Raw genomic sequence first — 27946 nt, forward strand, 5'->3', positions numbered from 1 at the left:
TCTGGGTGAAACACCTGGCAGAAGCCAAGGAGGTCTTCTTCCTTTATTGTATGATTAGGGTCCAGGGTAGCAAGCTGGTTAATCAGAGTGCTGGCTTTTCAGGTTGTGGGCCTGGACCTCTGATGGCTGTTCTTCAGTGCTGGGCAGTAAAATTCTCATATTTTGGGATGTCCAGGAATCTGGAGGCCTGATGCTTCTGTACCAAATAAGAGGAGGTTGTGAGTGTATGAAGGAGAGAGATCCCACCACCTCGGCTCCCCTCCCTTTCCTCCACTGTCCTTAGGGATCTTGTTATCACTCTCTACCTGGAATGGCATTACTGGCTCTGGGTGCTGCAATTCCCTGATAATCATGTGGCCCAAAGGAAAGAGCTCTTGCTGGGTGTTAGGAGACATAGTGTTACTACTTTTCAGAGCTTGTGTTTTCATTAGGAAAGTCAGGAAAATTTCTAATGCTTGGCTCAGAGGAATATTAAAATTAAGTAAAAGCATAAATCTAATATGGTTTAACCAATCAAAAGTGTTCCTCATATGTAAAGGTTTATAATAATTACATTTAAAATTTATGTAAATATGACATTATCTGTCAGTTATTCTTTTGATGGATTCAACACTGATCAATTTAAATAAAGTATAAAGTTTATCTCTTTAAGAGGAATGGATTTTATTTTAGTAGGGCCAACTCTCTAAGATAGGATCAAATTTGGTTCCAACAGGAGTCTAGGGAGTTCACCTTCTCCATTTCCTGGTTCAGGCGGGACCATTCCTGAAATACATCAAAGTGATTTTTAAAAAACTGTTTCCAAAGTCCTCTGCAGAACGTGGTGTTTCTGTCTTTCTGGACTACCCAGACCTCTGTTTCTCAATAGTCACTAATGGGAAAGTCATTTCTAATGTCTAAATTAAATCTTTAGTGTTGTAGCCTGATCTTCTTTTAGTCTTTTTTCTTATGGTAAATAAATGGACATCTTCCAATGTTGGGGCACTGGACTCTCATATTATTGATTTTCTCCTTCTAAGTCCTTTTACTTCTAAGTCCCTGATGTTTAACTCCATTTTCATGGCTTTTCTTTTCTTATCCATCATTTTTTATTCCATTATTCTCTGACTTGAATGAAGAGGATCTCCAGTCTAGGACTGATCCTGCAATTCCAGGGATTTTTGTTGGGGATGAGGCTGGAGGAGGAAGCCCTGGCTCTATAGTTCATTAGCTAAGAGTGATGGGAGGCTAACCTCTTCCTCTTTAGAAGAGATATATATTGGAAGTATAAGCTTCTGAAGGCTCAAGACCCAGATATATTCCTAGCCATTACACCCATTTCTAGGAGGATGCCATCTCCCTCAGGGACTATCATAGAAAGGCCACTTACCCAATCCTGGATGCAGATGACATTAAGCAGTTACTCATCCCTGAGGTAGATACAGAAAGGAGTCATTCTGTTACAAGGGTCTGGAAGTATCTCCCTAAAACTCCAGAGTCCTGCTCACATCCTTGGTTTGGAGTATAGCCAGTCAGGGTGGGAGAGGCCAGAACTTATGGGGAAACTAAAGATCTACGGGCAGTTGCAGAATATGGCACCAGATATCTGGTCACTTGCAAAGCATAGTGAATCATGGCCACCAGACCTGTTTAACCAGTGCTGGGCATTACGAGTTTGTCAAATGCCTCTGTACTGGGCCATTGCCACGGGAGCAGGTCCTTGGCTTCTTACTTGTCTCCTTTTCTTTTGCATGGAAAATGGATATGAGACTTGAATTCTCATTTTATCCTGAATTTCTCCCTCACCCATCACTTTAGACAGCAGAAAAGCAACAGCAGCAGCTAGGATCCTAGATCTAACTTGGTCCTTGGTCCTTGGTCAATAGGCAGGTGTTCCCAGTGGCCTCTTTGGAAGTCAGCCTTCCTTGAATAAGGGAGAGCGTTCTTCAAGCTGAGGTAAGCTTGGCTCTTTTGACTTGTTGATCCTTAGGGATCAGCATCCAAGAAAAGTTTTCTCTGTATTTCATGAAGGATTCTGCTTGGCCATTTCCTTTATCACTCTTGAGTGGAGTGGAGGTGATTGACCAGGTTTGGAGAAAGATCAGAGTGGGTTCTGTCTGGACTGGCTATATTTATAGATCCCCAAGAAGGCTTGGAATCTTACAAGCTCTGTTTTGTGGAGGGCTAGAAAAGCATAGAGTAGTTCCAATTCCCAGAGAGACCCTGTAGTAGTCAGAATCTCTTTTTGATTTTCTCCTCCCTCTGATTCCTGCACTCACATATAAAGTCTCCTCAGTCTTTCCATGGGATTTGGAAGTCACTGAATTAAATCTTATTTTATTCTGACATTAGAGGATATTTCATTGGGCTCAGTCATTTACTGAGTAACCCTTGTTACTCAAAGTCTGATCCAGCAGCTTTGGCATCACATTAGGAGCCTGTTAGAAAACTAGGATGTCAGAGGCCCACCTAGACCTACTAAATCAGTATCTTCTTTTTAAACAACGTACCTAGGTGATCTGTATACTTGAAAAAGTTTGAAAAGCCCTGATTTATAAGTTCTGTCTTCGGTGGGTGAAGGAAGGTGATACAAATATGGCCTTCAAGCTATAATTCTAGGCTCCTGGGTATTTTGAGTATATTCCTGAAACACTAGAATTTGCATTTGGGCATTTGAGAACTATAACTTGGCCATCTTGAATAACCATTCCATTATGACCTCCTCATTATTCAGTCCCTATGCCAGCTCTGCTCAGTCCTTACAGCAGAGCTGGGAAGCTGCTCACCTCTGCGTTTGCTCTCTCTCCTCTACTGAAAAGGGCCATGTCTGACTGAAGGCTGAGAGTGTCCCCAGGTCCTCAACAGCCATCCCAAGGGAGAAAGGGTTCTTGCTGTGCCTGTCTAGTTGGGCTGGACAGAAGAGAGACAGGCAGTGCTCATGGAAGATCAAGGAAAGCCAATGCCAAGCTTAGCTGAAGGGGGAAAGGAAAAGTGGACCTGGACTCTAGCTCTCAGCTAAATGGAAGGTCTAATGATGATACTTTGGGATGAACTCCTCCTTATTTCTTCCCACCATTCCTGGCTAATCCAAACCTTGGAATACTGCTTTTTTACCTCGAGTCCGAGCATCTTCCTGTAGCTGAAAAATAATGAGAATTCAGAGGGGTCAGTCAGAGACTCAGGGGCCAGTTTCCGCTGGCTATAGACTTGGTTAGACATAGGGGTGTCTGTGTGGGAGATATGGGCTTCCTGGGAAGGGGATTAAACTCTAAGTTTCCAGAAAGCCGAATTTGTGTTGTTTTGTCTCTCTCACACCAAACCACTTGACATAATGCCCTGCATACAGCATATGCTCAGTAAAAGTTTGTTGAATGATGGATAAAGAAATGGGATGAGCCCTGGCCTCTTTAGGGGCAAGAGACACTCTGGCCCTTTTACCCTCCCCATTGGGTCTCTAGTGGTTCTCTGAGGTGAAGCTTTAAGTATCTGTGAAGGACCTTTAAAAAAAATCCTTCTTACTCATCCCAAAGTACATTGCTGTTTATGAGACACTTTGGGACTCCTAGCTCTCAGGAGCCGACTGGATGGTCTTTCTATATAACAATGCTCTGGAGCTGGGTCTTAATGTTTACATCATCAGAAAGAAAGTACATTTTAATTTGGCCTCTCCCTGCTGTCTTTTGCTTTCCTTTTTTCTCTTAGTATTTAAGTATAAAAATTGCCCTTATAAGTCTGGGTTGGGGTGTCTATTTTGTCTGCACCAGCCTGGAGGACCTATGAGGGCAGGGGTTGTGACTGATGGACTCTATGAAACAGCACCAGAAGAGCAATTCAGAACTGAGGATGTCAGATGGGACTTTTCATTGCTACATAAGCCCTGAGGATAGAAATCAAACACACTCAAGTCCCACTAGTTCAAGTTCTTCCTGGAGGAGACTCATGACTCAGGGGACTAAAGTGCTGGGTAGATTGGAGGTGCCCTAACCCCAAGGTGAAACTTGGGTGAAATATGAAGCTTCTGATCGCTACCCACTGCACTCTTTTACCTGCAGCCATATGGAAAATACTGCTATAATTTTTCCTAGAGTAAGTCCCAGACATAGTAACAGGATACAATGACATGGCTTCTTGAGCTATAGAAAGGGATGCAGTTATAAGGCCAAGAGTGGTTGAGATAGTGAAATAGTGGAGTTTATTTTCAGTGGCTTCTCAATCTCTTTACCTATCATTCTCCCCAATTAGGAAGAGAGGACTACTGTTTTTAAGACCACAGGAGGCTTATATTATATTTATATTTTAATTTAAATGAAGCTATATTTTTATTCAGAGGAACACAGGTTAAGAAATCTGTGCAGATGTTTCCCATTTCCCATTTTATGAAATTAGTACTTGCTCTAAGTTTTGTGTAAAATACAAGCACATTGTATAGATAGTGCTTGTTGCTCTCCACAGTAACAAACAGAAAAAGAAAAAGCCAAGGCTTGGTAGGACCAAGATATAGCAATACCGTGAGCAAGCTAATATTATAACTCAGTGCTTGGGCAGGCCAGTAATCTAGTGCATGTTTGACTATATTTTTAAATATTTGATCAGAATTTGTATAGAAGAAAGACTGAAATCTGTATGGAGGGACAGCAGAGGAGGAGAGTTGTTTCTGTTTAGCAAAGAAATTTAGCTCTGGCTTTTAATTTGCACTTCCCTGCAGGTAATAGACGTACTCTCTTAATAAGGCAATTTACCATGCCCCTTGGGGACTCCTCCCAACTCAGTCACTTATCAGCATTCCTATAACTACATAGGGTATTCTTGCTGAGAGGATTTCTGGTAGAAACAGTTTTCTCTCTATGTGATCATATTTCCACAAGGGAATGGTTAGGCATCTTCTTGCCTCAGTTTCCTGGACTAGATGAAGACACGAAAACCTTGATCAGAGTCAACATCACAGTAGATTATGGAAAAAAACGGGAGCAAAGGAAAGTGATGTGGCCAGGGAATTTAGAGAATTGATATTTAATCTTACCTCCTTTTGTATATCCCTAAAAGCCATCCTCACCTGACAGAAGACAAAATATAATGGAAAAATTAATATTATAGACTTTATTACAAAGGAATTTTATATATAGAATTTCCCAGTCATTAGGCTATAGAGCAATGATGGGCAACCTTTTGAGCTTGGTGTGTCAAACTTCGCCAAAAAACTGAGCATAACTCGGGTAGTGTGTCACTTTGAGGAAAAAACTAACTCCAAGACTCTAGTCGCAAATGTTTCATCCTCAGGAGCAGCAAATATTTCATCCTCGGCATGCGGCCGCGTGTCATCAGAAATGGCTACGCGTGTCAGTGCTGACACGCGTGTCATAGGTTCGCCATCAGTGCTATAGAGTGTGAATGCTAAGAGACTATGGCTTCCTAGCAATAAATCCCATTGACTTTCACTCTACATGTATTTCTGGGCCACCATTTCTTCATATGAGAAATGGGTGAAATACAGAAAGTTGTTTAAAGATGGCTGAGTTGTAAAAGGAATGTAAATGAAACCCACTATTATATTTCATTTCTGTTTAATTGGTTCTTGTTCTGAAGCTAAACATAGCTATTAAACACATATTTGTATTTAGAGTATAATATACAAGAAGACACCAAATGTTGGTGAGGATATAGAGTAGCTAGAACTCTAATACACTGTTGGAAGGAGTATAGAATTGTATGATCACTTTGGGAAAAGCTCTGGCAGTTTCTTGTAAAATGAAATATGTAACTACGCTCTCACCCAGTCATAGATGAATACAGTGACATTTGGAAACCTCAGTTGCCTCATTGAGGAAAAGATGAGGACTTTAAGACAGATAGCTGTATCTTCTTTGGTGGAAATAGAATTGTTTTTGTTGATATTCAGGAGTTTTAATGTATATAAGGGTGCATATGGAAGAATAGTCAATGGGGTAGACAGTATCAGTTATCAATTTATTGCCTCTCGGCCACCCTTAGTTCACTCTGTTATATCATATCCACCCTTTATTATGTCATAAGTATCCAGTTATGTGCTGGTTCCCAAAAGAATGGTTTTCTGACCCTTACATAAACAATTCACTCTTTAGCTAAAATAATAATTGTAAGAACATTAAGTAGTTATTCTAATATAGCATTTTAATTAAGAAGACTATTTTCTGCTGTAAAACTTATGGAAGAGACATTGAAAATCACAGAAAATTAAGAAGTTCATTACTCATTTCATATAGTATTGTTCAATGAGGGCTTGCAGGAGAGGCTGTGGAGACTTTCCCTCATCTATATAAATAAAAATGTAAATGTTCATTTGTTCAAAATCTTAAATCTCTGAAAGTTCTTCACTGATTGCTTTGAAATTTTGACACAACGTTGCATTCGAATACGCGCGTGTTTTTATATACCTTATACCTACTATTATATAGATGTCACACCTGTGACAGGTAAAAACATGCTTTTTTTGAAAAACAGCGCCATCTGTTGGACGTAAAAGCAACACATGCTATACTAAATATTTTACGATTCCATTTCAATGTTGATAATGATTGAAGATTTGTGCTTAGAAATCGCGAACAAAGTTCTCAATCAATTGGGAATGCCATCACCGAATCGATCTGCTGCTGCTTTGTTCGATGTAGAATTGCGTCGTGAACAAAATTACAACATGGGTGATCTTTTGTCATATGTGCAATCAAATATTCCTAAGCTAACGTTTGAGCAAAAAGGTATTTATGATCAAATAATGCAAACTGTCAATAATGGCGTTGGAGAAATCTTCTTCTTAGATGCACCAGGAGGAACTGGTAAAACGTTCCTAATTAGATTGATTCTGGCAGCAATTCGATCCCAAATTGACATAGCCTTAGCTCTTGTGTCGTCCGGAATAGCTGCGACATTGCTACCAGGTGGAAGAACTGCTCATTCCGCTTTGAAATTGCCATTGCACATGCAATTCATTGAAACCCCCACGTGCAACATTTCCAAAGCATCCGGCATGGCAAAAGTATTGCAGAAATGCAAACTTATTGTTTGGGATGAATGCACAATGGCGCACAAAAAATTGCTCGAGGCTCTTGATTGATCATTGCAAGATTTGCGTGGAAACATCAGACCATTTGGGAACACATTAATATTGCTTGCAGAAGATTTCAGGCAAACATTACCTGTAATTCCTCGATCGACACCAGCAGACGAAATAAATGCTTGCCTGAAATACTCTACTTTGTGGCGACACATAAAGACGTTAAAATTGACTACAAATATGTGTGTCCAGCTGCAAAACGATCGATCAGCTGAGATATTCTCACATCAATTGCTGGAAATTGGGAACAGAAAGGTGCCAGTTGATCTGACCTCAGGACGAATTTCATTGCCTCATAACTTCTGCAATTTAGTGACATCAAAAGAAGAATTGGTTGAAAAAGTATTTCCCAATATTCAAACCAATTATAAGAATCACGATTGGCTGAGTGAACAAGCTATTCTTGCGGCCAAGAACAAAGACGTCTACAAACTTAACAATATTATTCAGTCTAACATTCAAAGCGAGGCAGTCACATACAAGTCCGTCGACACTGTTGTGGAAGCAGATGAAGCGGTTAATTATCCAACAGAATTTTTGAATTCACTCGATCTGCCAGGGATGCCACCACACGTACTGCAATTGAAAATTGGCGTGCCAATTATCATGTTGCAAAATATCAACCAGCCAAAGCTTTGCAACGGCACGTGGCTTGCAGTAAAAAAATTAATGAGCAACGTCGTAGAAGCAACAATCTTGATAGGACCTTTCAAAGGTGAAGATGTCCTCATTCCTCGCATTCCTATGATTCCAACGGATATGCCATTTCAATTTAAGAGATTGCAATTCCCAATTCGATTGGCGTTTGCAATCACCATCGACAAAGCTCAGGGCCAATCTTTAGAATTGTGCAGTTTAGATCTAGACATGGATTGCTTCTCACATGGACAATTATATGTTGCGTGTTCTAGAATCGGCAAACCAGACAATCTCTATATCTGCACAGACAATGGAACAACAAAAAATATTGTATACCTACAAGCCTTGTGAAATTAAACATATTAGAAACGTGCGCTTTCTCTTTCTTTTCCATTTAACCAGACTGAGCCACAGCAACGCATGGCTGGGTACAGCTAGTCTTTAATAAAAAAAATTATAGTAATTGATTTAATAAACAGACTTTCCTTGCTTGGCTCCATATGGGAAATTGATATTATGGGTTCAGAAGTGATCAGTTGTACTGTATTTCTTGTTTACTCTTTCCCAAGAGTTTAAATGTACATGCAATTAAAATGCTAAGATTGAGAAGTTGAAGTAGCTAATGTTTTGGGGAAGGCCTCAGAAACTAAGTAAATGTCTGTGTTATGAAAATTCGCAGCACTTTGCTCTGGTTATTTTATGGTCATAACTAGCTTTTGCATTGATATACCATTAAAATAAGAAGTGAAATCTGGCATTTTCATGTTTGAGAGTTGGCTACTTTGTCATTTTCAGGTACCTGGAAAACCAAGGACTTTTTGTCAGAATGTAAAAGATCAGTTTTTATAGAATTAAAAGAAGCTAATCTCAAATTCATTAAATTTAAGTGTATTTTAAAACAATTTCAAAAAGCATGGCTTAATCATATAGATTCTGAAGTTTACTTCTCATGGCATTGCTTCAGTTAGATGTCTGAAGGTAACAAATTCCCACTGGTGACATAATGAATCTATTTTTCATTTTCAACTCATAGTTTTTCAGATCTCAGAATACTCTCTTGATAGGATTCAACAATTTTATTCATTATCAAACATCTAATTTAAATGTCTTCTACAAAGGAAGACTTTTTTGGGAACTAGATTTCTTTAAACCAATTTAAATGATTTAATCTAATTTCCTTGAAATTAAAATTTTATATTTTTCTTAACCACAGGAAGGACAATTCTTCACATTCAAAGTACAGATTCTTATTATTCTTCTCAACACTTAGGACTCTCCAACAAATAGCAGTTCTGAGTCTCTCAAATCTAATAAATTAAAGAACAGGAAACCTCGAGCCATACTTTCTACTGTTAGCCATTATTCTCATTTAAAATATTGTCAATAAATTTGGGAAGATGTAGGATATCTTTTTTTTAAAAAAAATATTTTATTGAGTTTTTACAGAGAGGAAAGGAGAAGGATAGAGAGTTAGAAACATCGATGAGAGAGAAACATCGACCAGCTGCCTCTTGCACACTCCCCACTGGGGATGTGCCCTCAACCAGGGTACATGCCCTTGACCAGAATAAAACCTGGGACCTTTCAGTCCGCAGGCCAACGCTCTATCCACTGAGCCAAACTGGTTTCGGCAGATGTAGGATATCTTGAAGCATTTAAAAAATGTTGTTGGTAACCTGTGATGCCACAGAGCAAATATGGCATTTATGCCCATTCAGAATCTTCATTAAAATACTCTGAAGAAATTCAGACAGATAGAAATGCCTTGGTAACAAAACAATTTCCCATTATAAATAATGCAAAGCAGAATGGTGTTCCAATTATTGAAATTATGCTGGAATTATATCTGAATAACAATCCAATTTTTATGTCTTTTAATGTCTCGATAGAGACCTTCAGTTATAGCCAGTGAAAGAAAACAATTCTTCTCTGTGCTAATAACAGGATCCTAATCATGTCCCAGGCAAGACCTTCAGAAGCAATGGGACCATTTGGCATGTTACTCTCAGAAACAACAGTTCACTAGCAATTATACAAAAATTGATAATTTTTATCAACTTCATTTGGTATTCAAATGGATGAAATTAAATACTTCTACTCTTTAGGTTGATTCATTTCTTTTTTGAGAGGTTTATTTTGAAGCTAACTCATTCTGGAGGGACCAAATCTTTCAGAAAATTATGTCTTAGGATGAAGGAATCAAGAGCCACAGTAAAGTATTTTTCAGACAATTTTTAATGGCTCCAGAGGCAAAATAACTTTCTTTCCAATCAGAAATGGAATTAATATCTTTACTTTTCATAACAAAATTGTAACTTTGCCTTCTTCTCATCTGAGAGTTAAAGTAGATGCTTTCTCGGTACTTGCCCTAAGGTACTTGGCTAGTGGGTCAGATTTAACTTTTTTTATTATACAGTTTTTATTAAAAGGCTGGCAGAGAAAACATGTTTGAGAGGACAATATCTAATGGACCTGTGGGTGTCAAGAAGGGGTGCTGAGTTGCAGACACTAGGAATCTCTGAGGATTTGAGACTGGATGAGTAATAGAACAAGATGGGACAAAGTATGATAATTCTTCACCATCAGTCAGTGAATTACTCAAGGGGAAAGAAAGAAACTTGCTCCTTTCTTAAGCCCTTTCTCCCTCCTCCCACCTCTCACCATGCTTTCAAGCTGGTGGCAGCTGTACTCACCTGGTCCCACAGGGCTTCAGTGAGCGTTACCTGTATTTCCTATTAAAATAAGAGACAAATCTTGGTAATATTACCCTAATTCTCCCAGAATCTGAACTGACACATGTGAAACTGATAGAATACAAGGAATTATTGGAATTGAGATAGACACCCCATTTGTCAGGTAGCCCCAAGACTCCTTCAAGCCCAATTGGGTCAATTTCAGCCCATATCTCGTCATCTCTTGATCTATCTGGTGGATGACAGATAGAAAAAGACTCATATATTTACCTACCTTATCAATATCCACATGGCCTGCTTTCCCATGGATTCATCTAGTGTAGTAGGGGCATTGAAGATGTTACTAGTCTTCGTAGCCAGTGACCCATCAGCTAGTCAAAAGCACTTCAAATTACAGTGCCCAAGTCCTTCAATACATAGTCCTTATTAGGCAGCTTTCCTGCCTTCTAGCCACAGCTTCTTCTCCTCCATTTCCCCTAGGAATCAGTCCCAAAGGAACCAGTGTATTTGGAAGTCTTACTAACCGTTGGCTTCATTGTTTCTTCAGTGGATTTTCTGGAAAGAAAGGATGATATAATTCTGATGAGGCACTGGGTGGGTGACATCAGCAAGATGGCAGAAAAGGAGGTTCCAACCTTCATATTCCCCATGGAAACATCAATTTTGACAACTATTTGTGGATGGGAATACCTCTGTAGGAAATCAGGAGTCCAGTGAAGAAATCCAATCACCTCATTTAAGCAAAAAAGTCCATGAACAGATGCATTGGAGAGGGTAAGAAAAAACAGTTTCACTTAACTCATGTCACCCCTCCTCAGAGGCAGCATAGCTCAGTGCCAAGAGAGAACCTCTCAGCCTGTGGTTCTCCCATGAGGGAAAGTGAGAGTGAAAAGAACACCCTGCTTCCCAGCCTATTAAGACATTGCCCAAGAGACCCACTTTTGCCTCACTCTACTCAGATCACAGAGGTGATCAGCACAGCTGAATAATCATAGCGGGGAGCTGGCAGCAGAGAAAATGGGGTAGGCACTCATAGCAACCACTACATGGATCTCAGAAACCAGCTGCAGATTCTGTTAGCTGGTTTGCAGACTCCATCAAGAGGCCCACCCATGAACTCCATGGAGTATACAAAAAAATAAAGAGAAAGGAATCTAAACACAACACTATAGAAAGTCAACACTACAAGAGAATAAGAAAGGGACAGAGAAAAACTATAAAAACAATCAGAAAACAATAAAATGGTAATAACTATATACTTAATAATTACTTTAAATGTAAATGGGTTAAATGCTCCAATCAAAAGATAAATGGATGAAGAGATGTGGTACATATATACAATGGAATATTACTTGGCCATGAAAAAGAATGAAATCTTACCATTTTTGACAATAAGGATGGACCTTAAGGGTATTATGCTAAGTGAAATAAATCAGGCAAAGACAAATACCATATGATTTCACCTATATGTGGAATCTAAAAAACAAAATAAACAAAACAGAAACAAATTCATAGCTACAGAGAACAAACTGATGGTTTAAATTCTAAATATATATACACCCAATATTGGAACACAGGATGAGGCAAAAGTAGGTTTACAGTTTGAGTGTATGAAACACAGTTTATTCTTTTTTTTTTTTTTAATTTCTTTATTGATTAAGGTGTCACATATTTGTCCTCATCCCCCCATTCCCATCCCACCCCTCTCCCCACGCATGCCCCAATCCCCTGTTGAACTTAACCGTTGGATAGGCTTATATGCATGCATACAGGTCCTTTGGTTGAACTCTCCCCCTCCCCCACCCTCCCCCTACCCTCTTCTATCCTCCCTCTGAGGCCCGATAGTCCGATCGATGCCTCCTTGCTTCTGGTTCTGTTCTTGTTCCTCAGTCTATGTTGTTCATCATTTCCTCTAGATGAACGAGATCATATGTCACTAGATATATACTAATAAGAACTGAATGTGAGACGAGCAATAATATTTATGCTGACAGGCAAATGAATCAATCTGTAGCGAGCTTCCCCCTGGGCCAACAGTTCTTTTGAGACCCAATTTCGATGTCCAGTAGTTCCTTATGTGTACATGTCAGCACTGACCCCTCAGCTCTGGATGGTGGACAAATGGTGGTAACGGAGGTCCGACTCCCTCTGGTTTGGTCTCGGCCGAACCCAGGGGCACGGCGTCACCCGGACTAAGGGGCACGTGGCCTCACCCATACCCAAGGGGCGCGTGTTCTCACCCGGGCCTGGGACCCAGCCTCACCCGGATGGATCCAGGGGCGCACGGCCTCACCAGGACCCAGGATCTGGCTTCACCCGTACCCAGGGACGCTTGGCCTCTCCCAGACCCAGGGGCACGTGGCCTCACCCGGGCTTAGTTGCACGAGGCCTCACCTGGATCCAGGGACACATGGTCTCTCCCGGACCCAGGGACGCTTGGCCTCTCCCAGACCCAGGGCCACTTGGGCTCACCCGGGCCTAGGTGCACGAGGCCTCATCCGGATCCAGGGACGCATGGTCTCACCCGGACCCAGGGACGCTTGGCCTCTCCCAGACCCAGGGGCACGTGGCCTCACCCGGGCCTAGGTTCACGAGGCCTCACCCGGATCCAGGGACACATGGTCTCACCCAGACCCAGGAACGTTTGGCCTCTCCCAGACCCAGGGCCACTTGGGCTCACCCGGGCCTAGGTGCACGAGGCCTCACCCAGATCCAGGGACACATGGTCTCACCCGGACCCAGGGACGCTTAGCCTCTCCCAGACCCAGGGGCACGTGGCCTCACCCGGGCCTAGGTGCACGAGGCCTCATCCGGATCCAGGGACGCATGGTCTCACCCGGACCCAGGGACGCTTGGCCTCTCCCAGACCCAGGGCCACTTGGGCTGACCCGGGCCTAGGTGCACGAGGCCTCATCCGGATCCAGGGACGCATGGTCTCACCCAACCCAGGGACGCTTGGCCTCTCCCAGACCCAGGGCCACTTGGGCTCACCCGGGCCTAGGTGCACGAGGCCTCATCCGGATCCAGGGACGCATGGTCTCACCCGGACCCAGGGACGCTTGGCCTCTCCCAGACCCAGGGCCACTTGGGCTGACCCGGGCCTAGGTGCACGTGGCCTCATCCGGATCCAGGGACGCATGGTCTCACCCGGACCCAGGGACGCTTGGCCTCTCCCAGACCCAGGGCCACTTGGGCTCACCCGGGCCTAGGTGCACGAGGCCTCACCCGGATCCTGGGACACCTGGTCTCACCCGGACCCAGGGATGGTTGGCCTCTCCCAGACCCAGGGCCACTTGGGCTCACCCGGGCCTAGGTGCACGAGGCCTCACCCGGATCCAGGGATGCATGGTCTCACCCGGACCCAGGGACGCTTGGCCTCTCCCCGACCCAGGGCCACTTGGGCTCACCCGGGCCTAGGTGCACGAGGCCTCACCCGGATCCAGGGACACACGGTCTCACCCAGACCCAGGAACGTTTGGCCACTTCCAGACCCAGGGCCACTTGGGCTCACCCGGGCCTAGGTGCACGAGGCCTCACCCAGATCCAGGGACACATGGTCTCACCCGGACCCAGGGACGCTTAGCCTCTCCCAGACCCAGGGGCACGTGGCCTCACCCGGGCCTAGGTGCACGAGGCCTCATCCGGATCCAGGGACACATGGTCTCACCCGGACCCAGGGACGCTTGGCCTCTCCCAGACCCAGGGCCACTTGGGCTCACCCGGGCCTAGGTGCACGAGGCCTCACCCGGATCCAGGGACGCATGGTCTCACCCGGACCCTGGGATGCTTGGCCTCTCCCCGACCCAGGGCCACTTGGGCTCACCCGGGCCTAGGTGCACGAGGCCTCACCCGGATCCAGGGACACACGGTCTCACCCAGACCCAGGGATGCTTGGCCTCTCCCAGACCCAGGGCCACTTGGGCTCACCCGGGCCTAGGTGCACGAGGCCTCACCCAGATCCAGGGACACATGGTCTCACCCGGACCCAGGGACGCTTAGCCTCTCCCAGACCCAGGGGCACGTGGCCTCACCCGGGCCTAGGTGCACGAGGCCTCATCCGGATCGAGGGACACATGGTCTCACCCGGACCCAGGGACGCTTGGCCTCTCCCAGACCCAGGGCCACTTGGGCTGACCCGGGCCTAGGTGCACGAGGCCTCATCCGGATCCAGGGACGCATGGTCTCACCCGGACCCAGGGACGCTTGGCCTCTCCCAGACCCAGGGCCACTTGGGCTCACCCGGGCCTAGGTGCACGAGGCCTCATCCGGATCCTGGGACACCTGGTCTCACCCAGACCCAGGGATGCTTGGCCTCTCCCAGACCCAGGGCCACTTGGGCTCACCCGGGCCTAGGTGCACGAGGCCTCACCCGGATCCAGGGACGCATGGTCTCACCCGGACCCAGGGACGCTTGGCCTCTCCCCGACCCAGGGCCACTTGGGCTCACCCGGGCCTAGGTGCACGAGGCCTCACCCGGATCCAGGGACACACGGTCTCACCCAGACCCAGGAACGTTTGGCCACTCCCAGACCCAGGGCCACTTGGGCTCACCCGGGCCTAGGTGCACGAGGCCTCACCCAGATCCAGGGACACATGGTCTCACCCGGACCCAGGGACGCTTAGCCTCTCCCAAACCCAGGGGCACGTGGCCTCACCCGGGCCTAGGTGCACGAGGCCTCATCCGGATCCAGGGACACATGGTCTCACCCGGACCCAGGGACGCTTGGCCTCTCCCAGACCCAGGGCCACTTGGGCTCACCCGGGCCTAGGTGCACGAGGCCTCATCCGGATCCAGGGACGCATGGTCTCACCCGGACCCAGGGACGCTTGGCCTCTCCCAGACCCAGGGCCACTTGGGCTCACCCGGGCCTAGGTGCACGAGGCCTCACCCGGATCCTGGGACACATGGTCTCACCCGGACCCATGGATGCTTGGCCTCTCCCAGACCCAGGGCCACTTGGGCTCACCCGGGCCTAGGTGCACGAGGCCTCACCCGGATCCAGGGACGCATGGTCTCACCCGGACCCAGGGATGCTTGGCCTCTCCCCGACCCAGGGCCACTTGGGCTCACCCAGGGCCTAGGTGCACGAGGCCTCACCCGGATCCAGGGACACACGGTCTCACCCAGACCCAGGAACGTTTGGCCACTCCCAGACCCAGGGCCACTTGGGCTCACCCGGGCCTAGGTGCATGAGGCCTCATCCGGATCCAGGGACACATGGTCTCACCCGGACCCAGGGATGCGTGGCCTCTCCCAGACCCAGGGCCACTTGGGCTCACCCGGGCCTAGGTGCACGAGGCCTCATCCGGATCCAGGGACGCATGGTCTCACCCGGACCCAGGGGCGCTTGGCCTCCCCCAGACCCAGGGCCACTTGGGCTCACCCGGGCCTAGGTGCACGAGGCCTCACCCGGATCCAGGGACACATGGTCTCACCCGGACCCAGGGGCGCTTGGCCTCCCCCAGACCCAGGGCCACTTGGGCTCACCCGGGCCTAGGTGCACGAGGCCTCACCCAGATCCAGGGACACATGGTCTCACCCAGACCCAGGGGTGTGTGGGCTCTCCCAGACCCAGGGGCGCTTGGCCTCACCCGGGCACGGGATCCAGCGTCATCCGGGTCCAGGGGCACTTGGCCTCACCCGGACCCGGAGTCCGGCCTCACCTGGACCCAGGGGCATATGGCCTCACCTAGACCCAGGGACGTGAGGCCTCACTTATACCCAGAGGCGTGTGACCACACCCGAGCCCAGAGGCGCGCAACCCCGCCCGCACCCGGGTCTCAGCGGGGCCCCGTCTTCCCGATCCCAATTCCTGCCGGTCAATCCCCCCTCAGCAATTCCCCTGGCCATCCTTCCAGAGCTCCAGTATGGCTGCTGCAGAACTCGTCGGGCGGCGGCTCGGCGAAGCTCCGGTGCACCCGGTGCATGGCGGTGGGCCAGTCTGGCGTCGCTGCGTCGGCCCTTGGGTCTGCATCGGTGGCCGGTCGCCGAGCATGCGCACCTGGCCGCTTCCGGGGCGTTGAGATTCTTGACGGATTCAGAGGTCAGCAAGCGCGGAGTCTCCCACCCCATGTCTCATAGGGGTTCGTCTGTCCGTGCTTGGCTGCCAGTGGAGCCGTCCCCTCAGCCGGAGACCGCCAGGGGATCTGCGCCGAGCACGTTCCAGGCCGCTGTTGTATCGCCTGAGCCTTAGTTCTTTTGTGTCGCCTGAGCCGTAGTTCTTAAAGTGTGGTCTTTGGGTCACCGGCATCAGCATCATCCCACATACCCCTCTTTTATTCTAGTTGTAGAGCATCTACTCAGCCAGCCCTATGGTGGTCTTGGATGGTGTCTGCTCTGCTCTCTTGTCGTAGTCTCAAAGTTGTTGTGGTAGGCAACAATCAGGCTTCCGCCCTATGCCTCCATCTTGGTCCTCCTTTGTATAGTTAAGTCTTGATTGTTGTTGGTGTCACTGGGGGGGCTCTCTTTGTCTATAAAGGAAGAGTTGCTGTGCAGGAGACACGTTTATGGGCCGGGTCTTGGTGCAGCAAAGCTTTGGCGCTCACTGAATATTCCCGTTGAATGTGTCCCTTATGCACGTGGTTGAAATCTGGTGTCATCTCCCACAGACCACCAGATGCCCTCGTTTCTGGGTCTCCAATGGGGTGTAGATCAGCTACTGCCTTAGGCACTCAGCAAGGATTACAGCAAAAACTGTAGTTTCTTCCTCCTGTCTGAGTGGCCCTGGAGCAGTCCGACTAGAACAGCAGATCATCTGGTCCGCTGCCAGAGGGCAGGCCACCCACATGCATAAGCCGTTGCTTGGGGCGCAGGTGTGCCTGCAAGATTTGCGGGGCAGGTCTTCAAAACGTGCGGGGCGGGTCCCAGGGCGGGGCGGGGTCTCAGGGCGCCCACAGGCCATGGTGCGGCGAGCCAAGATGGCTGTGAGTCTGGTCCTTCTGCCTTCCACGTATCTAAGTCCCCTCGTTCCGCACTCCAGCGCAGCAAACACTGATTGCTGGGCGCACCTCCGCAAGAGTCCCGCCTCTCCCCGCAGGCATCTGGGTCTCCCGGGGTTCGCCAGAAGATGGGTTTCAGGGTGATGGAGAGCCAATCTCCCCTAGGTTTGGAACAAAAGCCCCTCTCCCCCGCCACCAGCCAGACCCACGCACCTCCACACCTCATCCCCTCCGATTTCGCTGGGTGCGAGGCAACAGAACAGCCCCTAACCTCCGCCGCCATCTTTTTCATACTTCCCAATCTGTACCTCTTAATCCCTTCATTTCAGTCAACTCTACTGAAGTCTAGCGCCGCTGGGAGGTGCACGGAAAGGGCGCCCGGACCTCCATCCAGTGTGCGGTGCGCGCGTCCCGCGGAACCAGGCGCGCGAGGGCCACGCGGCTGGGACGGGCGCTGGGCGGCCGCCGAGCTCCAGGCACCGCCATCGCCGCGTTCCGGACGTCGCCGCCGCGGCGTCCCCCCCAATTTATACTTCTTAATCCCTTGAATTCAGTCAACTCTACTGAAGTCTAGCGCCGCAGGGAGGTGCACGGAGAGGGCGCCCGGGCTTCCGTCCGGTGCGCGGTGCGCGCCTCCCGCGGAACCAGGCGCGCGAGGGTCGCGCGGCTGGGATGGGCGCTGGGCGGCCGCCGAGCTCCAGGCACCGCCATCGCCGCGTTCCGGACGTCGCCGCCGCGGCGTCCCCCCAATTTATACTTCTTAATCCCTTGAATTCAGTCAACTCTACTGAAGTCTAGCGCCGCAGGGAGGTGCACGGAGAGGGCGCCCGGGCCTCCGTCCGGTGAGCGGGGCGCGCGGCCCGCGGCACCAGGCGCGCGGGGGCTGGGCGGCGGGGACGGGTGCTGGGCCGGGTGTCCTGCGGGGGCGGCGGAGTTGCGAAAGTGAGTGAGTTTCCCAGGGTTTCGCCCGGAATGGGGTTCAGTGCAATCGGAGCCGGTGCTCAGCGCACTCCGGAGCCTTTATCTCCTTCCTGCCAGTGAACTCCGGCCAGGTCATCAGCCGCCCCCTCCTCTCCGGTTCCATCCTCCCCGCAGGCGCGTGTGCTCGTGTCTCCGCCCGTTTCTCCATACCTCAGGCTTTTACGGCTTCCCCGACTGTCCCCGTGGCCTTCCCCTTCCCCCCAGCTGTGGGTATTTCAGTCCGCCAGCTCTCCTGTGGTTCTGGACGATGTCCGTTCTGACCTCTAGTTGTATTTTTGAAATTGTTGTGCCCGGCTGCAGGTTAGGTGTTTAACCTATGCCGCCATCTTGGTTTCTCCACAGTTTATTCTTGCATTATTATTTATTGTATTATTTTTCTATACAAACAGCTGTAAACCTACTTTTGCCCCACCCTGTATTAGCAGAACTGAAGGAAGAAATAGACTTTAATAGCCCACTTTCAACAATGGATAGATCATGCAGGCAGATTATCAATAAGGAAATAGTAGATTTGAATAATAACAGACAAAATGGATCTAACAGACATATACAAAACATTCCATATAACAGCAGCAAAATACACATTCTTCTCAAGCACACATAGAATATTATTCAAGAGAGATCATATGTTGAGCCACAAAGCAAGTCTTACCAAATTTAAGAAGACTGATAGCATATCTTTTCTTACCACATAGTATTAAGCTAGAAATTAATAAAGGAGAAATTTGTCAAATTGAAAAATACAAGCAATTAAATGGCACACTCCTGAACAACTAATATGTCAACAATAAAAAAATCAAAGGACTAAAATAAAAATATTAAAAAAAACAAGGGGAGTTGGGAAGCTGAGTAAAAAAGGTGAAGGGATTAAGAAGTGCAAATTGGCAGTTACAAAATAGTCACAGGAATATAAAGTACAGCTTAAGGAATATAGTCAATAATATTGTAATAATTACATACACATTGTCAGATGGGCAAAGATTTATTGGGGGATCACTTCATGGATTATCTACATGCCTAACCACTATGCTGTACACCTGAAACTAATATAATATTGAATGTCAAGTATAATTGAAAAAATGAAAAACATTTTAAAAGAAAATAATTTAATTTATAGTAGAATAAAAAGGAACAAAATATTTAAGAATAAATTTAACCAAGGAGGCGAAAGATCTGCACACTGAAAACTAAGACATTGAGGAAAGAAATTGAAGACACAAATAAGTGGAAAGATGTTCCATGCTCATGGATTGGAAGAATTAAGATTGTTAAAATGTCCACACTACCCAAAGCAAACTACAGATTCAATGCAATCCCTATCAAAATTACAATAGAACAAAAAAATCCTCAAATTTGTATGAAACCATAAAAGACCTCAAATAGCCAAAGCAATCCTGAGAAAGAACAACAAAGCTGGAAGCATCACACATTCTGATTGCAAACTATATTACAAAGCTGTAGTAATCAAAACATTATGGTACTGGCACATAGACCAATGTAACAGAATAGAGAGACCAGATATAAATACACACACAGCTAGCTAATCTTGGACTAAGGTGTAGAGGCACCTGGGCATTTCCTTAATTATCGTCAGCTGAACTCAGGGCTTAGGCCGAGTCAAGCCCTGGGAACATGCTTCCCCAATGAGGCTGGACCTGTTAATCAGTTCTGACTTCAGAGCAGCCCAGGTGTCAGCAGGGGCGGGTCTAGATATGTAAATCCAGTAATGCTGGGGCCTAGTTAAGAATGCAAATAAGCTCCTTTGATCCTAAGTTTTGGTGTTACTTCCTGGATTTTGGGGAGATAAAATAAACCTGCTGGGTGGCTCAGGGTCGTCGTCATGCTGCCTCTCCATCAGAGAGGAAAGATGGCGTCCCACCCAGCCCCAGCTTCATGAATCTATTTTTGCGTCTTGTTTTCTTTATTTCTATTATTTCTCAATCCCTGGCCGCCTCCACTTAGAACCGGTTCGTTCATCTCTCTTTCCGTGCGGGACGCGGAAAAGGGAGATCCCCACCATGTTTGGCCCCCGCCGCATCAGGCCCCTGCACTAAGGTGCCAAGAATATACAATGGGGGAAAGATGGTCTCTTCAATAAGTTGTGTTGAGGAAACAAGATATCCACATGCAAAATAATGAAATTGGAACCTTGTTTTATAACATGCACAAAAGTCAAACTAACCTGGATTAAAGACTTAAATATAAGACCTGAAACTGTAAAGCTTTTAGAAGAAAAATATAGGGAAAAGTTTCTTGATATTATTCTTTTTTTAAAAAAATTTTTATTGTTTAAAATATTACATGTAGTAGTACATATATCTCCTTCCCCCCCACCATTGACCTTCCCCCAGCCTCCCCTACCTCCTGTTGCTTGCCCTCACCCCACCACCCCCGTGTCTTGTGTCCATTTGTTGTGCTTATATGAATGCATACAAGTCCTTTGGTTGATCTCTTCCTCCACCCCCCCCCCCGCAACACTTCCCTGCCTTCCCGCTGTAATTTGACAGTCTGTTCGATGCTTTACTGCCTCTGTATCTATCTTTTGGTTCATCAGGTTATTGATATTATTCTTGACTATTATTTTTTTGATATGACACCAAAATCCCAGGCAACAGAAGCAAAAATAAGTGGGACTATATCAAACTAAAAGTTTGTGCACGACAAAGGAAAAATTCAACAAAATGAAAAGGCAACCTATGCAATTGGAGAAAATATTTGCAAACTATATATCTGATAAGGGGTTAATAGGCCAAACATATGAAGAACTCAGACCCAACAGCAGAAAAACAACCTAATTGAAAAAATGGACAAAGGACCCAAATAGACATTGTTTCAAAGAAGATGTACAGATATACAAATGTCCAAGAGGTATATGAAAAGTGCTCAACTTCACTAATCATCAGGAAAAGTAAATCAAAGCCACAAAATCACCCCACAGCTGTTAGAATCGTTATTATAAAAAAGAATAAACAGGTTTTGGTGAAGATGTGGAGAAAAAGGAACCCTTGAGCACTGTTGATGGGAATGTAAATTGGTGCAGCCACTGTGAAAAGCAGTATGGAGGTTCCTCAAATGATTAAAAATGGATCTACCATATAATCCAGCAATTCCACTTCTAGGTATTTATCCAAAGAAAATGAAAACAACGTGAAAAGCTATATGTACCCCTGTGTTCATTGCAGCATTATCTGAATAGCCAAGATATGGAAACAACCTAAATCTCCATTGGTGGATAAGCCAGACACAGAAAGGTAAGTACTGTATGATCTATATATGTGGAATCTAAAATTGTCAAGCTCACAGAAACATAGGGTAGATGGTGGTTATCAGGGACTTGAGTGAGAGAGAAATGAGGAAATATTGGTCAAGAGGTACAAAGTTTCATTTATGCAAGATGAATAAGTTCCAGAGATCTAATGTATAGCATGTTGACTATAGGTAACAATACTGTGCTGTATGAAATTTGCTAAGAGGGTAGATCATAAGTGTCCTTCTCATTACCAAAAAACTATGTGAGTGGATGGAAATGTTAATTTTCATTATAGTGATTATTTCATAGTATATACATATATCAAACCCTCAAACTGTACTTCTTAAGTTATAAAATAAAGAATCAAAATAAAATAAACTTGATGTACTGGAAATATAAGTCAAAGGCTTCTCTTCTCCTAAACTCTATCCTCACAACTCCTAGTGAGACTTCTTGATGTTTCTATACTAAAAACGCAACATGATAGCCAGGGTCTCACCTTCCCCCTCTCATGTCTCCTTTGGAACTAGCAACCTTATCTTCCCAGTATCTTGTGACAGCACATTGAGAACTCAAAAGCATAGAGCAGTGGCAATAAGAGTGATGGTCACTATCATTAAACTTGACTATTCTCCTGCCAGATTGTGTTCGCTCCAGTCCCTTCACCCTGCCTAACTTGAACAGCTCAGATCCACCTTGAGAAAGTATATTCAATGATCAAACTGCTTCCTTTTTTGATCCCCCACAATGTGTTATTTTCTTCACAACTCTGATGGAATGGAGATGGGGATTTAAGGCTGAGGAAGAAGTTGAAAGATTTTGCTTATTCTTGGTAGCACTATCTAAGCTGTTGTTTCTAAAGACCAATATAATCAGTGTCAAAATTACCTGGGAGAGGAAGTAGTTGTATATAAGATTAGAGGGGTAACTGGCAGGAAAAGAGGGGTGAAAATGGACAACCAGTCTCATGTACCATGCTAGTGGATTCTGAGCAGACTCAGCTTGGATCGTCTGGCCCGGTGTAGACCTGTGTAGAGGTGACAGGCCAAAGGAAGTGAGGGGATTGGCAACAAATAGGAGGGAGGAAGGGTTGGTCATTACCTCCTAGAATTGTTTCAGGAGCCCTAGTGTGGAACCCTAAGAAAGGATTGGGGGGAAAAAGGCATAAAGTGATGGAGGGGAGAGCATGGTTCAGAACTCAAGGATCCTCTATCTCTGGCCTGGACCTCCTACTTGTACAACTCCTGCCATAGAAAGGAGCAATGTATCTTCCCAAACAAGGGTAAGGAGGCCAATTTGACCACAGGGAGGGGGAACACAGAAGAGAGCAAATACTGAGCCCAAGAGGACATTGAGCCTAACAGATCTCTGTCAAGTTTAATAACAGTGACCATCACTCACTGCCTCTGCACTATGCTTTCTCAGCGTGCTGTCACAAGATACTGTGGGGGACTCTTGTTAAGAGGGGACTCTTTTTTTTCTTATTGTTTTATTGATTTCAGAGAGGAAGGGAGAGGGAGATAAAAACATCAATGATGAGAGAGAATCATTGATTGACTGCCTCCTGCACGCCCCCACCTGGGGATGGAGCCTGCAACCTGGGCTTGTGCCCTGACCAAGAATCAAACCGCGACCTCCTAGGTTCCTTGTGTTCATAGGTCGATGCTCAACCACTGAGCCACGTAGGCCAGGCAAGAGGGGACTATTGATGAACATAGATTCAGGGTAGCAAAGAACAAGGTGAATATCTTGGAGCTCATGCACAGAATTCTGCCAGCTAGAATGCTGTTTTTCTGTGGAACCTGGGGACAAGCCGTACCTGTTATCCTGAAAACCCCCTTACTTTTAAGATTGTTTTCCTGAGGATTTCATCTGCCTATTTTAGGGAGTGAGGAGGGAAGAGAAAATAAAACAGAACTGGGTTCACCTAGAATTTTCTCCTGCAGGCTGCATTTTAATCCAATCTTTGTAAACATCCTATATAATAAAAGGGTAATATGCAAATCGACTGAATGGCGGAACAACCAGTCGCTATGACACGCACTGACCTCCAGGGGGCAGCTCCTGCATTAAGCGTCTGCCCCCTGGTGGTCAGTGCGCTCCCACAGGGGGAGTGCTGCTCAGCCAGAAGCCGGGCTCATAGCTGGCGAGCGCAAAGGCGGTGGTGGGAGCCTCTCCCAACTCTGCAGCAGTGCTAAGGACCCCTTGGGGGATGTTGCCTGCCAGCTTAGGCCCACTCCCTGCAGCAACTAAGCTGGCAGGCGGACATTCCCTGAGGGGTCCCAGACTGCAAGAAGGCACAGGCCAGGCTGAGGGGACCCCCTCCGCCCCCATGCATGGATATTGTGCACTGGGCCTCTAGTATAGTGAATAATTGAAATACTGGATAAAGGACATTGGGAAGAGGATTAGGAAGTATGTGCCTCTGTGTGTGTGTGTGTATGGTGTGATATGAAGAGAATGACATACATACATACATACATACATACATAGAAAAAAAGCAGGTTTACAGTTCTGAGTATGCGAAACAGTGTACTCTTATATTATTATTTATTAATTATTGTATTATTTTCCATAAAACAACTGTTTGTATGGAAAATATGTCACATTATGAAGAGACAGGGGGAGGAGAAGAGGAGGAGGAGGAGGAAAGGCTAGAGGGGAGAGGAGAGGAGAAGAAAGAAGAGATGTACTCACAGTAGAATTGTAGTGATTTATTACTAGAAATTGGGCCAAAGAAGATTGAACCTCCATGAACCAGGCACTGAGGTGGGTGCTTTGAACCACATATCTTCACACAGCCCCGTGAGGGTGTGGGGGGACTATTTTACTGTGTAGGCTCTGATATGCTAAGTAATAATAGTGAAAAGGCTGATATTCCAACTCAGGTCAGGTCTGTTTGACTCCACTTTCTGATATGACTTCTCTAAAGGAGCCTAATTATTGTGCTCTCCTTGTTTTATAGCTGAGTTATTGGAATCCTAATTCTATAGCAGTGGGAAGAATTTGGAGTTTGGAGAGAGAGAAAAGTTTGGATTCCAGCATCACCAAATTCCAGTTCTGGGCCTTTTGGTAAGTCTCTTTGCCAATTATGAATGTTTCCTCACCTGAAAAATAGGAGGAATGATCTTCATCTTACAGGGTTTGGGGTATTATATGAAAGCCTTTGTAACTATAAAGTTAATTTCAAATATTATTGGTATTAGTATTTTACAGTGTTGTGCCCACTTCTGCTGCCACAACATCTGTTCATTAGTAGGGAAGTCAGGTTTCTGATGTGGTTATGTGCTTTCCCAGGTAGAACTCTCAGAAACTCCAGTCTCTACTCACTCTTCTTCTCAGAGTCCTGCAGCTGTCTGGAAAGGGTTCATACTCTTAGAACAGGTTTCCATTTCTCTACAAGTTTCAGGCTTCTTGATTCCTCACTGGCTTTCGGATTTGAGGCCCAACTAGTCATTCTAAGTACTTTAATAAGATAGACGACCAGAAACCTTGAAGACACTTTTAACTCTTTCTTCCTGAATTCCTATAAACTCTTAGAACATATTGCATACTTCAAAAGCTCAAGCCAAGTCCCAATTCCTTTCGGAAACTTTCCTGTCCTATAAGCTCACAGTAAGCCCATTTTTTCGTTTTATGGATAACACTGTCTGGGTCTACTATTCAGTTTCAAGCAACAGATTCTGGTCCCCCTCTCCAACTGGTCCAAGGGAAGCATGGTTTGGGATGGCTGGCGTTGATTTATACTGTAGAGGACATAAGGACTTCTTAGAAAGTTGACTCTGAGATAAACAAATGTTCCTGGGTTGTATACTCAACTAACTCTTAGAGGAATTTCAGATTGATGCCCACCCTCTAAAGTAGAATGGTAAATATTCTCTATTGTCCCTTCCATTGAGGAGGTGGAGAGGAGAGAGGACACATGAAAGACCTCACCTTACCCATCCAGGAAATAGGTGCAGCTGGAAGAGGATGGGAGACAGGTGACTCTAGTTTTTCTCCCATAAAGCATATCCAAATCTAAGGACATTTGAAGGTAATAATAGCCCATTTACCTAATCTGTTGCCTGAATGTCCTTCCTGCTTTTTGTTCTCGATCATGGAAGGTATGCTGTGCCATTTGTCCTTGAGCAGAAACCAGAGACTCTGAAGCTGAAGATGGAGGTCCCTCCAGACCCTGGGGAGGCATAAATGAATAGGGAGAGGGCAGATTAATAGTGAAAAGAGAAGCACTTACCCACTGGAGAATTACCAGGACTAATGTCTCAGTAGTTCAGGAAGCATCTGTGTTTTGAGTGTGTGTGTGAGTGTGTGTGTGTGTGTGTGTGTGTGTGTGTGTGTGTGTGTCTACATATATGTAAAGAAAAATAGGGTGAGAGAAAGGAAGTGTTTGCTCCAGGTGAAGTCTTAGTCCTCTTTTTCAGTAAGAACAGAAATTCCAGTGAGAAGGTGGGTGGAAAAAAAAAAAGAGAGAGAATCTTAAGTAAAAAATAATAGCTGGCTGAGACTGGGGCTAGGGAGTCGGCCAGAGGCTCCTTGAGGTGGAGGAGGGCTGTCAGGCAAGGAATGGAAGCAGTGTATAATGAAGTCACAATGGCAAATGCCCCATCCTGTCTCACCTCACAGAATCTTCATGGTCAATTAAGTGTAGTACTACAGGCTGGTGGACTGTTAGCTCCAGCTTTCAAGTGCTTTGTGGGGAGGAGGGAAACCTCATAGTTGACTGTCAAAAACCCACGAGGTTGAGAGGTCAAAGCAGTAACATATGAGAAGTTGCCTCCCAGTTTTCTCCTCCCGTCCTTCCCCACCTTCAAACCCCAGTCACAAACTAAGCAATTATGCCTAGAAACTTAACCAGTTAGGTGCCCCAAATCCCACTGCACCCCATCCCTTTTCCCCTAGAACTTCTCTTTGAGTCACATCTCACAACAGCCCCATCTCATTTGCTCCCTATCAACTTGGCCCTTTTCAACTCTTCTGTGATTTCAACTGTGACCTCATAGATTTGAACAACTGGCTATCCCTCCCACCCTCTCAGGCCAGGCTCCATTCAATCCAAATGATGATGATAAAATAATGATATGAAATGTTAATTTCTGGAAATGTTTGCTGCTTCACTGACCTCCACCCATTGTGTTAGACACCCACTGCTTCTGAGACACAGTAGGAATAAGCCCAGAAAAAGAACCCATTTTTTTACTTTGGATTTCAAAACAGGGTGCCAAAAAATTGGCTTTATGTCTCAAAAATTACTGCAAATTCAGCAAATTGAAACAATAAACAACACTTATTTGTTATCTCAAGGTTCCATAGGTCAGCTGGAGTCTCAGCTGAAAGAAATTGTGGCGTCAGCAGGGCTGCATTTCTTTCTGGAGGTTCTGGGGATGAATCCACTTCCCAGCTCAGATGGTCAGGAGAATTTAGTTTCTTGAAATTGTAGGACTGAGACAGGTTCCAAAATGGCAGCAGATTAAGTGGAGGCTACACTGACACTCTCCCAGGACCAAACTGGAATTAAACTAAGATACAGCAAAGCCATCCTGAATTATCAAGGAAGACTAGCTGGAGAGAACCCTGATAACCAAGTATAGAAAGCAGAGACCACATAGAGACAGAAGTGAAGTTCCAGAGGGATATTTCAGCTGTGTGTGTGTGTGTGTGTGTGTGTGTGTGTGTGTGTGTGTGTGTGTTCCCACTAAGAACTCTGGGATCTAAACTCCAAGCTGGTCTCCCCATCCCAGAGCACCAGAACTAAGAAAGATGCCCACATAACATCTGGTTGTCTGCCAGGGAGAGATGGCTAGAAATTCAGACACTGTCTTAGAGGGCCAACACAACATTTTGTATGAAGCCACTCACGTTGTGCTCTGGCAGAGGGAGGGGAGAGTGGACTAGAGCTGTGTGAGGGGAAAGTAGGTTTGGTGCCTCTGGGGCTAAAGCTCAGAAAGAAGCCACCCTGGATTCCTGTGCTGAATCATTCCCTCATACGGTAGAGGACTTCTTTTTCCAGTAGACCTTTACCATCCAGGCAGCTTTTGCCTGTGGGGGAAGCAATTTCCCCACCCTCTTGGAAAACCTCTCACCCCACCCTGTGGAGTCTAAACCTTGCTGTAGTAGATAGCTTGAGGCTAATCAAGACTGAATAATAATCAGACAGGAGGCAGAGGCAGGTCTCTAGAGGTTTTGAGTCTTTGTCTGATCTAATTTGGGGTCAGGGACTAGGAAAAGCAGATCTTGGTCCTTTCCAAAGGCACCCAGACCCAGCAGACAGACAGAGCCACAAGCTGTAGATTGCTGATAGCTCCAAATGGTACTCAAGGCCAGTCAAAAACAGCATCTGAAATTGTCCTGCACCAGAGACTGGGAGTTGTTGCATAT

The 27946-nt window shown here is 46.0% G+C and overlaps 1 protein-coding gene across 1 annotated transcript; it reads right to left on the minus strand.

Moving 5' to 3' along the window:
• Nucleotides 1–26119, minus strand: C7H12orf54 (chromosome 7 C12orf54 homolog). The gene is made up of 8 exons (XM_054718468.1): nucleotides 26077–26119; nucleotides 25624–25745; nucleotides 10923–10953; nucleotides 10399–10437; nucleotides 5000–5032; nucleotides 3094–3118; nucleotides 1370–1409; nucleotides 1–196 (listed from the first exon to the last, which is right to left on the minus strand). Exons 2-8 carry the CDS (start codon nucleotides 25686–25688, stop codon nucleotides 79–81), a joined length of 351 nt encoding a protein of 116 aa, XP_054574443.1. The 5' UTR covers nucleotides 25689–25745; nucleotides 26077–26119; the 3' UTR covers nucleotides 1–78.
• Between the last annotated feature and the right edge of the window lie 1827 nt (nucleotides 26120–27946).

The sequence above is a fragment of the Eptesicus fuscus genome, chromosome 7, assembly GCF_027574615.1.
Source record: "Eptesicus fuscus isolate TK198812 chromosome 7, DD_ASM_mEF_20220401, whole genome shotgun sequence".
NCBI classification, from domain to species: domain Eukaryota; kingdom Metazoa; phylum Chordata; class Mammalia; order Chiroptera; family Vespertilionidae; genus Eptesicus; species Eptesicus fuscus.